This window comes from Chiloscyllium plagiosum, chromosome 13 (genome assembly GCF_004010195.1).
Source record: "Chiloscyllium plagiosum isolate BGI_BamShark_2017 chromosome 13, ASM401019v2, whole genome shotgun sequence".
Taxonomy (NCBI): domain Eukaryota; kingdom Metazoa; phylum Chordata; class Chondrichthyes; order Orectolobiformes; family Hemiscylliidae; genus Chiloscyllium; species Chiloscyllium plagiosum.
This window is the reverse complement of record NC_057722.1, coordinates 77,619,539-77,633,440: the sequence shown is the minus strand read 5'-3', so window position 1 is coordinate 77,633,440 and position 13,902 is coordinate 77,619,539. Positions and strand designations below refer to the sequence as shown.

Here is a 13,902-nt window from a genome sequence, read left to right as displayed (position 1 = left end):
GAGGACAGGCAAAATCGACGTTTCGGGCAAAAGCCATGAAGGGCTTTTGCCCGAAACGTCGATTTTGCCTGTCCTCTGATGCTGCCTGAATTGCTGTGCTCTTCCAGCACCACTGATCCAGAATCTGGTTTCCAGCATCTGCAGTCATTGTTTTTACCTTTTTCTTCTCGTACCAGTCAATCCTGTCCTGGGGAAAGGTCTCTGGCTATCTCTGTGGTTCACAGTTCGCACTCTTAATTTTTGAACCTACAAACATGCCCTGACCTCAACATCTTTGGAGTAATTTAACTAGAGACGAGAACAACTGCTTCAGAAACCAACCAATCAGACAAGGAGTAAACAGTCAAAAACTTCATTGTGCTTGGTATACTTATAGCAGAACCCAAACTGAAGACAGAATCTGATGAAATTACTGATAAGGGCGCAAGAGAATGGCTTCAAAAGGTCATAGAATCATGGAGATGTACAACACGGAAACAGACCCTTTGATCCAACTCGACCATGCTGACCAGATATCCCAAATTAATCCAGTCCCATTTGTCAGCACTTGGCCCATATCCCTCTAAACTCTTCCTATTCATGTATCCATCCAGATGCCTTTTAAATGTTGTGATTGTACCGGCCTCCACCACTTCCTCTGGCAGCTCATTCCATACATTCACCACCCTTTGCGCGAAAAAGCTGCCCCTTAGGTCCCTTTTATATCTTTTCCCCTCTCACCGTAAACCTATGCCCTCTAGTTTTGCTTGAACAAAGTAGAGTTGAGCTGCATATGAGTCCATGGAAGCCAATCCAGTTTCCAAAGATTTAAGACCTCATCAAAAATAAGTTGTTACCACCTGGCCTGAAGATCCATGACACTGTGAAACGTTTGTCTGTTTTAATTAAAAGTGAATTGCATGGTCCAGAAGTCAAGATCATTGCAAAGACAAAACTACTTGTTTAAATAAAGCAGCAATAATCGCCTGATGAACATTAATGAGATTAAAGGCTATGGAGCAAATGGTTGAGTCAACATGGTTTTTTTTTGCAAAGGGAATTCAGGAGATTAAAGATACTCCATTTAAGGTAATGGCCCAATAACTTGGTCTACCAGAGCAACATCCTCTCTAAAGGATATCCAAGAGATTAAACATCTACCAAAATCAAGAATCTTGGTCAGAAGAATCAGAATCAAAGTGAACAGTGGTCCAGGAGAAGAGCTGTCATTCTTCCATGTCTGAAGAGAGTGCTTTTTAGGAAGATTGTGAAGTCTCCTGCATTTGTAAAGTCAATGACCTTTGGGGAGCCTGGTAGTGGTAATTGTAATATATAGGATCCGGAGTAGGCCTTTCAGACCCTCGGGTCTGATCCTCCATTCAGTGTGATCAAGGCTGATCTGTGGCCAATCTCCATATATTTACCTTTGGCCCATATCCCTTAATAGCCTTGCTTAACAAAAATGTATCTATCTCAGATTTAAATATTAACAATTTGATCGAGTATCCACTGTCTTTTCTGGAAGAGACTTCCAAACTTCTACCATCCTTTATGTGTAAAAATGCTTTCTAACCTCTCTCTGTATGGTCTGACCTTAATTTTTAGACTATGATCCTGAGTTCTAGAAGCTTCAAACAGTGGAAATAGTTCATTTTTATGTACACTCTCCTGTTAATATCTTGAAGACTTCAATAGGATCATCCCTTAACCTTCTAAATTCCAGAGAAAGCAGGCCTAATTTATATACTCCCTCCACATAACTTAACCCCTGAAATCCAGGTATCATTCTTGTAAACGTACATTGTAACCCTTCAAATCCAACCTTACTTAAGTGTGATGCCCAGATCTGTTCACTCCAAGTGGGGTCTAACCAGGGTTTTGTATAACTGCAGCATCACTTCTGCAACCTTATGCACGAGTCCTTTAGATATAACGGTCAACATTCCATTAGCTTTCTTGATTACTTTCTGCACCTGTTCGTAACATTTTATAGGTCTGTGCACCTGAACCCTCAAGTCTGTTTGGACATCCACTGTATTTAACTTCATACCATCTGGAAAGTACCCTGATCTATTCCTTTTCAACCCAAAATGGATAATTTCACCCTTGCTTAACATTGAATTCCAGTGAATATATAATGATTAACTCTGGGTGAGGGGAATAATGTTTGGGGCAGATATTGTGTGAGATGATACTCCAAAGGAGTTAGTTAATTTTCATGTTACATGGCACTCTCTTTCCCCCCCCCCCCCATGCAGTCTCTAAGTGGAGACTGTGGAGTACTGCCTGAAGGGAACATAAATATTCTCGAGACTCATTGGTAATTATGGCTAGCTAGTTAATGCAAAAACTCCCTATTCTTTCTTGCAATAAAGGAGGATTTGTGGTCACAAATTACCCAAACCAGAACATCATGCACTGGTGACAGTGGTTTTTGAAAATGCAACAACTGCAAGTCCCTTTGCCTATTTACCAAGCTTCTCCAGAAGCATTCAGATATTAGCTGGTTGTTTGGAAATTGTGACATTGACCATGAAACACAGTATCATGACTAGATAGAATTGAAAACCCTTATAAATATGCAAGGAGAGTATTGTGGATAATGGTTATATTATCCACAGTTGCATAATGGTTATATTTTTGGATTAATAATTGCATGTTTATTTTTGAAAAGTAAATGTAATCTCTAAGTCACGTTATTTCTTGTGCAAACTGTGAAATTTTCCAATGTCTCTCTAGTTCCATGCGATTGGAGACAGGAAGGATTGGGATGCGTTCCATCCCACTTTAGTGGCAGAGGGTCTGTTTGCTTTTGGCAACATTCTCAGTTACCTACGGCTTTTCTTTGTGTACACGACTAGTTCCATCCTTGGACCATTGCAGGTATTGTATTCATGTTATCTAATTATTTGCACCCTGTAGAATACACAGTGCTCGAAGTTGTGGGTAGATAATTAGGTTTCTGATAACAGTACTTCTGAACCAGTCATTGAGATAAATAACCAATTGCCCTTGCTTGATTTGTTCTCTCTAATTTATCTTCTGTCTATCTAGGCCAGTGCATGCACTGCCTTTCTTGCTCATCCCAAACACAGTTGAGATCCTGTATATGTTGTACCCATTTGCAACACCTCACTATTGTGTGTGTTAGCATTTTTGCTTCTTCATTTTCTGAGCATTGTTTATTATTTTCCCCTCTCTTTATCTTACATAATCAAATAATTTTTTTTCAAAGATTTGTTTTGTCACTTTTCCTTCTCTATAACACATATTGTGGACCTAGGCCATTCAGCCTGCAGAGTCTGCTTTGCCATTCAGTGAGATCATGGCTGATCTGATAATCCTCAACTCCACTTTCCTGCTTTTTCCCCATTTTCCTTAATTCCCTTTCTGATTAAGAATCGGTCTATCTCAGCCTCCACACTCTGTGTTGCAAAGAATTCCACAGATTCACAACTTTGAGAGAAGAAATTCCTCATCTCTATCTCAATTGTGAGACCCTTTCATCTGAGAATTTATGTCTGGTCCTAGACTGTCCCACAAAGGCGTCTTGATCTGACTTGTCCATCAGTTCTTCCGGATAACCAGCTGCCAGGAAATCTGAAGAGTTGGCCTGCACTCTGATTTTCCCTTTCTTCCCTCCTATCTTGAAATCTCCTGTGCATCTTGCATTCATGATATTGCAATGATAAGGAAGCCTATAGAATAAAAGATACAAACTTTGTTTACAGGCCATGAGATAATACCATTTAGCCTTATGTGCTTCAGTTTGCCATTTCGAGCACCAGCCTGACCTGAATTCTAAATCTCAAACAGAAACAGTATGGGCATTGTCTATTCCTGCCATCACCTTTAGTAAGTTTGAAATCAACAGTTTATATAGCAAGTACTGTTATACTAAAAATATTTGCACTGCAAATATTTTGACACTGGCTAAACTTCACACCTAAAGTTTCAATGATTTTGTGGGTTTTTTTGTGAGCATGACCATTTTTCTGTCTAAGGAGTTTTTGTAGCTGTGTTACTATATATGTGACTTTCTATAAAGTTTTGGCTCATAAATGAGACAGGCTATATCTTAGTAAGTAACTGCTAAAATAAAGGGACAACACTTTTTTGTTGCAGGAGCAGAGGGCATGTTGCAGTGTGTGTTTTAAGCTTTGACATTGCTGTCATTTGTGTTATAGTTTCATCTACATTGTGCTGTTTCCACATCACATTCCTTTTTGGAGCTGCTGACTAATTTCTGGCTGCATATGTTTTGAATGATGTTTTTCAATTCAATTGATCATAACAGCCACAGAAGTAAACATCTTTTAGACTGTGTAGTCTTTAAGCCACATGCCAACAAAATATAAAAAAAAGTGAGGGGGGAAGGTAGTCCCAGGTAATTAATTTCTATTCAGTGAACTACATTTGAGGAAGATACATATCTTCCTTCCAATAATTTTATCAATCATTTACTAAAATAATTGTTGATTGTACCTGCATGGGAAGGAGGAATGTTCTCAGCTAAAAGGTGGTCCATAACAAAAGAGTGAAGGCTTGCACCGTTGGAGGTGATTTTTTAAAATCAAGTAAGACTCTGACCACCCTCTCAGATGCGTATAAATGGACCATGACTATTTGAAGAAATCATGATGTGGAGGTGCTAATGTTGGACTGGGTTGGACAAGGTCAGAAATCACATGACACCAGCTTATAGTATAATGGGTTTATATGAAAACACTAGCTTTCAGAGCGCTCCGAAAGGTAGCTCTTTCAAATAAATGCGTTGGACCATAACCTGGTATCGTGTGATTTTTTAAATCTTATTTGAAGAAGGACAGAGGAGTTTTGCTCATTCATAGGCAATTGTTTTTCATTCAACCAATGTCACAAAAGCAGATTTATCTGACTTTTTTTTATTCCTTTCCTATTTGTAAAGCCTTGTTGGATGCAAATTGGCTGCATCTCCCATAAATGGCAGCAGTGACTGTAGTCCCAAAGTACTTTACTAATTGCAAATCTTTATTTACTGTGAATCACTTTGGGATGTCCTCAAATTGAGGAATTATGTGAATGAAAGTTCTGTATTTTGGCTCATTTTTAGCAGGCATAAATTAAGAAGTTAAAATGATAAACTTTCACAATCAAAACTTGCTGTAGGACATATCATCTAAGGATAGAAATCTGGATACATTCTAGCGCACAATGTTTAAAAAAATAATAAATTAGCTGTCTCAGTTTAAAAATAACTTTCAAAGATCAAATGCAAATAAGTAAATATGCCATTAGAATAACATGATAGGCCATTCAGATGCTAGGGCTATGTAAGAACTGTGGATGTTGGAAATCAGAAACAGAAATTGCTGGAAATGTTAATAGATCTGGTAGCATCTGTGGAGAGAAATCAGAAGTAACATTTTGGATTCAGTAACACTTCCTCAAAACTGACCGAATTAGGAAAAAGTTTTTTTATGCAGAAGATAGGGTGGGTAAGGAGTAAACAATAGGTGGAGATAGAGCCCAAAGAGAGAGAGAACAGTTGGACAGACAAAAGGAGTGGATAACAATCAGCCTGGGAGAATGAATAACGACTAAAATTTTCAGCTTGGGAACTCTACTGCCTTCTGGATTCAGTATTGGTTCAACAATTTTCGGGCTTGAGGCATCTTCTCCCATGTCCTTAGCCTATCCCCCACATGCATCTTCTCCCATGTCCTTAGCCCATCCCCCACACGCATCTTCTCCCATGTCCTTAGCCCATTCCCCACACGCATCTTCTCCCATGTCCTTAGCCTATCCCCCACACGCATCTTCTCTCATCTCCTTAGCCCATCCCCCACACGCATCTTCTCCCATGTCCTTAGCCCATTCCCCACACGCATCTTCTCCCATGTCCTTAGCCTCACGCATCTTCTCCCATGTCCTTAACCCATCCCCCACACGCATCTTCTCCCATGTCCTTAGCCCATGTCCCACACACATTTTCTCCCTTGATCTTAGCCCATCCCCCACAAGCATCTTCTCCCATGTCCTTAGCCCAACCCCTCTGTTATCACAAGGTCTGCTATTACACACAACCCATTGTTAACCACTAATAGTCCCCATTAGCAGCTATTCATTCATTTAGGCTGATTGTTACAAATTGTAATCCATTCTTTTGTCCAACCTTTCTTCTCTTTCAAATAAAAACCATAAGAACTGTGGATGCTGTAAATCAGAAACAAAAATAGAAGTTGCTAGAAAAGCTCACAGGATTGAGACTATGTATGAAGAGAAATTAAAGTTAACGTTTCTGGTCTGGTGACCCGTTCTGAGGAAGGGTCACCGTGCCGGAAACATTAACTTTGATTTCTCTTCACAGGTACTTCCAGACCTGCTGACCTTTTCCAGTAACCTCCGGTTTTGTTCATCTTTTTCTTTGAGCTCTACCTCCACCTACCATTTATTCTCTAATGCCATGCTCTCCCTCCCCCCCCCCCCCCCCCAATGAAAAACATCCCAAGGCTTCTAAGCACTCTATTCTGCTTTTCATAACTGTTCAACTGTACTGGACTTCCTGACAGGCAGTCAGGTGCCAGAAATCTAACACAACTGATATACTTAAGTACTTTCCTCAAATTCTGGCTTAATCAATTCCCTGATCTGACCCAGAAATGCCCATTCCCATGACTGACCTGGCACTTCTTCAAAACTACACAAATTGACTATAATGCAATCGATGAACTGCAGGCGCTGTTTGGATAACATGAACTTTCTACTGAACAGGTATAGCAATTTTCAATAGCAGTCTTCTCCAGCACGATTTTCTATAGTGCGAGGTTGAAAAGGAACACAACTGTTGCGTTATACCAGAATGTACATTACTGTACATGAGCACATATTAGCCTTTCAGAGACTTGGTCATTCAAGGAAAACAGGGAGATCAGTCTTCAGTCTAGGTGGACGTAGAGACTGATTGGGAGTCATGGCTTTGACTATGACCTATACCTTCTAAAAAGCAAGAAATTGGAGGGTGAATGTCTGACACCGTTAGGAAGGAACAAAGTGCAATTTTCTAGAGGCTCCAAAGCACTCCATTCAACTTTTTGTAAATATTGAACTATACCGAAGTTCCTGACCTGTAGGGCCAGAGATTAAACCCTTTAACACAAATGATGTACTTGCATACTTTCCATAAATTCTCCATTCCCTGATCTGACCTAGAAATGCCCATTCCCCATGACTCATCTAACTGACCCACAACAAGCAAAAGGTTTCCTCAAACCAAAATGTCCAGAATTGAGTTTCAAACTCAGAATTCTGGTTTGGTTTTAGTTGTTTTGATTCCTCTTGCAAACATTTTCACCTTCCATCTCATCGTTTGAGAAAAGATTTGCTTTAGTACTGCTTCTGAAAACCTGTGTAAAAGCAGAAACGTGGCAAATACAGCAACTACTCATGAAGCTCCTGTCAGGCGCCACAATCCCAATCAAAATGCTACTGAAAGATTTCTCTTCTGTATGCTATAGTAACAAAGCCCAAGATTCCTCACATTTTGAGCACATGATTGCAGTTCAGGCCACTGTGGGAAATTGTGTATTAGACAGTCAATATCCACACAGAGGAGAAAATAAATACATCTTGTACTCAATGGTTTTCTTTCAACAGTGCTGAAAAGAAAATAAGAGAATGCTGATGCCTCACAAAATACATTTGTCTTTTTATGGTTCCTGTCATGCTTGAGTTAGGCAAAGTGCCCGGACTTTTGAACTTGAAAAGGCCACTGACTGCTTACAAAGCAGGAGGCCCTCCTTCATCAAGGATGAAATCCCAGCCAAACTGCTGAAGTTTACAAAGTCACATCTCCTGTCATGCTTTCAGGATCTCTTACACTGATGGTAGGTCGGATCCATCCCACAGGACATATGTGATGCAAAAATGATCTTGTGCAAAAAAACCAAAGGAGATGGGAGCATATGCCGGGGATGTCCCATTTCTTTGCAACACTGGGAACAATTGACCTCGGATCATGCTTAAAAGAGTCATCTACATCTAGATGGAGTATATACAGATGCACAGACCTATGATTTCTGTCCTGCCGGAGGTACAGTGGACCTGATCTCCATGCGCCAACAGAAAGTCAAGTGTAGGACCAAGTGTCTGCTGGAGCATTTGAGAAATCCAATTAACAGTTTCTTTTGAAACATATCATCAGACAGACCCTCTTCTTGCCTTTGGGGAATAATGGGAATGAGACTTTGTTGTGAGCAAGCAGAGGCAAAGTAGAGGTAAAGGAGAAAACTCATGAACCTTCAAATGTTATGAAGTGTAAGGGGTATTGTACCTTTAAGAGAGTTAAAAGTTAGCAGAACTACCTGTCAGAGCACCAAGGTAGCAATGTAACATTTGGTCAAATAGCTAGATTAGCTGTGTTGCGTGGAGACAAAAAGAAATTCAAATTCAGCCAATCAGTTTAAATTATGCCCCAAAATACCAAACTCCAATCAAATTTGAACTTAGTATTTTGACAATATTAACACCAATGAAACAATCCGATGCTTTGGGGTATGAAACAGAGAAAAAAATTGAACAGTTGGAGGAGAACTGCCAAAAGACCAACAGATGTAGGTTACTAGTGAGAACTCTGAGAGGTACCTGCGTGGAGAAGGAGTTCGCACAGGAGAAAAAACATCAACACTGACCTGGAGAGCAAACCTACAGAGGAAGATACCAAGAGAAGATTTGACAGCTGGTTGGTTATGAAATTTGGATTTTTCTGTAAATCTTAATCGGCAGTTTTATCGGACTAGTATTGTGAGGTGGGGGTGGGGTGGTGGTGGTGTAGAGGTAAAAGATAGGTTTAGATAAATGAGTTGTAAATAGTTGTTAATTAATTAGTCTCTGTTAGACTTGTTAAAAAGTAGTTAATTTTTACTTTAAATACTGACTTTTGGGATAGTTCTTTGCCTTTCAAATTTTAACAGATTACAGCAAGGTTTAAATCATTTCTGTATTGCAGGTTTAAATTAGTAAGGGAGGGGGGAGGTGTTTTACCCCATGTCGTAACACAAAGACTAATCTACTTGAACCTACAAGCACCACCTGTCCTGCGTGTGGCAGTTTAACTTATTGGTCAGTCTAGAAACTGTCAAATCAGTGTGGAAGCAAGTCATCATCCATCCTGAGGAATTCCTGAAGAAGGAGAAAATAGGATGTGGGCAGAGGTGTGCTGGTAATGTCACTGAGCTAGTAACTAGACCCCCAAGCTAATGTTCTGAGGATGTGGATTCAAACCCCACGAAGACAGGTAGTGATGTGAGGAACTGTTGTGTTGCCGTGGTAGTCCCTATTGCTGGCCAGGACACCCAGGGTTCTGCGCCACAGGTGTATCATAACATCTCTGGTTGATTTAGAATTTTTTAATATACCTATTTACTTTACTTTTCTGACACTGACAGCATAGCAAGAGTCTCCAAGATGTTGTGGAAATTACCTGTTCATTCCTTCCAGGACAAAATTCAGTGTAATATATATATTTCGATGGCAACACCTCTGACAATTCCTGGGTATAGAATGGAATGAAACAAGCCTGTGTCCTAGCTCCTACTTTATTTGGTATTTTCCCCTCCACACCCCTGCCGTTTGTCATCTTGCAGGTATGAAAAGAACTTACCTGTATTCCGGGTCCAAGGACAGCCTCGACAGTCTGTCCAGACTGAAAGAGAAGACAAAAGCACAATACATTGTGATTAGAGAATACCTTGATCAAATGGGCCGGTGGGCTGAGGAGTGGCAGATAGAGTTTAATTAGATAAAACCAAGGTGCCTGCATTTTGGAAAGGCAAATCAGGGTAGGACTTATACACTTAATGGTAAGGTCCTGGAGAGTGTTGTTGAACAAAGAGTGCAAGCTCGTAGTTCCTTGAAAGTAGAATCACAGCTAGGCAGAATAGTGAAGAAGGCATTTGGTATGCTTGTCTTTATTGGTCAGTTTATTGAGATAGGAGTTGGGAGGTCATGTTGCGGCTATACAGGACATTGGTTAGGTCACTTTTGGAATACTGCGTTCAATTCTAGTCTCCCTGTTAAAGAAAGGATGTTGTGAAACTTGAAAGGGTTCAGAAAAGATTTACAAGTATGTTGCCAGGGTTGGAGGATTTGACCTATGGGGAGAGACTGAATAGGCTGGGGCTACTTTCTCTGCAGCGTTGGAGGCTGAGGGATGACCTTGTAGCAGTTAATAAAATCATAAGGGGCATAGATGGGGTGAATAGCCAAGGTCTTTTTCCTGAAGAAGGGCTCATGCTCAAAATGTCGATTCTCCTGCTCCTTGGATGCTGCCTGACCTGCTGCGCTTTTCCAGCAACACATTTTCAGCTCATTTTCCCCAGGATAAGGGAGTCCAAACCTAGAGGGCAGAGTTTTAAGGTAAGCGGGGAGAGATTTAATAGGGACCTAAGGAACAACTATTTTCACAGAAGGTCGTGTGTGTATGGAATGAGCTGCTAGAGGAAGTGGTGGAGACTAAAACAATTACAGCATTTAAAAGGCATCTGAATGAATACCTGAATAGGAGGGGTTTAGATGGGTATGGGCCAGATGCTGGCAATTGGGTTTAGATCAATTTAGGATATCAGGTCGGCATGGAAGAGTTTGACCAAAGGGTCTGTTTCCATGCTGGATGACTCTGTGACAATGCTGATAGAGCTACATGGAAATCTGCTACAAAGGCTGGTGCATGTAACTTGTTCTGCCGAATTATAAGTGTGAAGAAAACCAAGACTGTGGTCACATCTCTGACTTTGATCATGCTAAAAAGACCTGGCTGGAAATGGTTAGCAAACTTCCTACCTTGTGCCCACAGTGACAAACAACCTGTGTCTTTATGTAGAAATCATTTCACGCATGGAAAAAGCAGCTTATCGCCATTGATTGATTCATAAAATGTGTGTGGAATAATGTCAGGCTGACAATTATCAAGATCCTGGTTTATGAGTTCTGTGCTCTCAACACGTTGCATATGTGGTAAAATGGGGATGTGATGGTATTATGGCTAGACTATTAATCTCAGGGACCCATATAAAAAAATCTGGACTAAAGAGTCTAATCACAACCATGAAATAATTGTTGATTGTAGGAAAAACCCATCTGGCTCACTAATGTCCTTCAGGGAAAGAAGTCTGCCATCCTTACCTGGTTTGGCGTACATGTGACTCCAGACCCACAGCAATGTGGTCGACTCTTACTGCCTTCTTGAGCAATTAGAGATGGACAATAAATGCTGGTCCAGCCAGTGACACCCATATCCTGTGAATGAATTAAGCAAAAAAAACTTAAATCTATCAAAAAAGGAAGCAAAACCATTTTCATCTTCACTGTTTATAACGTATTCTGAGAACCTTTTGGAAGAACAAAATGAAGAATGTGACAATCCTCTGGAAGCCAAATCTTGCAAGTATATTAATATTTGTCAAGCAGAAGTGATTTCGGTTGTTCACAGGAAAAGAAGAAAATCACATAGTGAGCATTTTCTGTGTGTTGGAGTAGATAGAGCTATATTGCCAGCAGGATGCCCAGAGCTTCATTTCAAGGATGTTTCCAAGTGCAACACAAAGGCCCTAAACATTATTTCTCTCACATGCTTGGGAGGTACCAGTTAGCAACATAAGAAATGGTGACATCATCTGTGGGCTAGCATGTGCTGCCCTGATGATCATTGGCTACAACAGTTTGGCAACAGGGAACAACACAAAAATGATGTCCCACAATGGCATCTGATAAACATTACATGTGGCATTTTATAGCTGAATCTGTTTTCCACATACTGGTCTCTTTAGCCATCAATGTTAGAGTGTCATATGAAAGAATCCCATCTCCACCATCTTACCAAGAGGGAAGGATGCCAACAACAACAGTACCTTTGAAGTGAAGAATAAGAAGAACAACTAACACCAAATCTAACATGGACAACATTGGCAAGGCTCATGAATGTAAATTACGGCACCACAGTAGAGTCGCAGATAGATAAGATGGTGAAGAAGGCATTTGGTATGCTTGCCTTCATTGTTCAGTGCGTAGAGCGTAAGAGATAGGATGTCATATTGTGGCTGCATAGGACATTGGAAAGGCCACTTTTAGAATACTGTGTTCAATTCTGGTCTCCCTTCTGAAGGAAGAATGTTGATAAACTTGAAAGAATTCAGGAAAGATTTACAAGGATGTTGCTGGAAGTGGAGGGTGAAAGCTATAGGGAGAGGCAGAATAGGTTGGGGCTCTCTTCTCTGGAGCATCAGAGGCTAAGGAGTGACCTTCTAATGATCTATAAAATCATAAGGTACATGGATAGGGTGAATAGTCCAGGGTAGGGGAGTCCAAAACTGGAGGGCATTGGTTTCAGGTGAGTGGAAAAGATTTAAAAGGGACCTGAGGGGCACTTTGTCCCACAGCTAGTGTTGCATGTATGGGACGAGTTGGCGGAGGAAGTGATGGAGCTGTGTTCACTTACAACATGTAAAAGGCATCTGGATGGGTACATGAAAAGGAAGGGTTTAGAGGGATATGGGCCAAATGCTGGTAAAATGGGAGCAGATTAGTTTAAGATTTCTGAAAGGCATGGATGAGTTGGACCAAAGGGTCTGTTTCCATGCTGTGTAACTCTATAACTATCAACTGAGAACTTGTGGGTAATAGGGAACAAGTAATGGTATAAATCTAATAGAAATAAGTACTTGGAGGAAGCCGATGTAATGCAGTGGAGCAAATCATGCATTTGATGGGTTCTATCACTCACAACCTTGCGTCTCCCTTTTAATTTTATAGAAAAACTATTTTGTCAGCATTGTTATGATTAATATTCAGTAACTTCAATGTTTAAGCATTTCGTGTTATATTATGTAAAATGAAGATTCAGCACACTTCTACACTGAGATCGAATAAGATTCCTATAATGTTTTGATGCATTTATCCTTCACGAAGACTCAAATCTCCAGCAGTACAGCCTGTAATGAAGCACCAAGCACACTAGCCCACACGATATTCGCGGCTTTTGGAATTCTAAAAATAAGCAGGCACCAGATAAGTACTGGTTGTGTTCCAGTAGGACGAGGAACTTGTTAAAAAAAAAAATCACAGACCTGAGTGTTTTATGATTTCAAGCGATTTCTTTCACAGTCAAAACATCCCTTTTGAGATGTTATTAATTAAATAGGACTGCTATTAAGGGAATATTTTTTCAAAAGTCAACACTGTCAAAAGTGTACAAACAACCAGGAGGCCACTATAAGAAAGTAGGAGTACACATTCATATTTCACCATTGATTCATTTAAAGTGTCATTTGGGATTCTACTAAGCCAATTTCACTAGTATCAGTAATTAATGGTGAATGAGGGGTTTTTAATAATTGTCTTTGAGAAAGGAAACCAAATGTACATTGATGCCTCTCTCCTCCATGTACTGCATTTACACAACAATTCTGCTGATGATATAAAGAGTCCCAAAGACTAGTTTATTTGACAGAATTATGCCCAAATACTGTGTTGGATTTGTGCAGTTTGAGCCTTAACCAGATCTGAGTTGGTGAAGTCTTTGAATCTCAATTCTAAAAAGTTAATGTCACCCTGGTGTAGCAGTTTATTCATAATTTAGGAATAATGACTTACTCTTGGGAAATAAGGCAGGGCAGGTGACTGAGGTATCAGTGGGGGAGCACTTTGGGGCCAGCGACCATAATTCTATTAGATTTAATATAATGATGGAAAAGGATAGACCAGATCTAAAAGTTGAAGTTTTAAATTGGAGAAAGGCCAATTTTGATGGTATTAGGCAAGAACTTTCGAAAGCTGATTGGGGGCAGATGTTCGCAGGTAAAGGGGCGGCTGGAAAATGGGAAGTCTTCAGAATTGAGATAACGAGAATCCAGAGAAAGTATATTCCTGTCAGGGTGAAAGGGAAGGCTG

General features: G+C 40.3%; 1 protein-coding gene across 3 annotated transcripts in view; it reads left to right on the top strand.

The window, feature by feature from the left end:
- The window catches only part of trpc1 (transient receptor potential cation channel, subfamily C, member 1), a 93,669-nt gene that overhangs the window by 62,860 nt on the left and 16,907 nt on the right, over positions 1 to 13,902 (top strand). For all 3 annotated transcript variants that reach the window (XM_043702776.1, XM_043702775.1, XM_043702774.1), the window contains one exon: positions 2,719 to 2,862. In XM_043702776.1, coding sequence (XP_043558711.1) covers positions 2,719 to 2,862 — 144 coding nt within the window. The remainder of the gene's footprint in view (positions 1 to 2,718; positions 2,863 to 13,902) is intronic.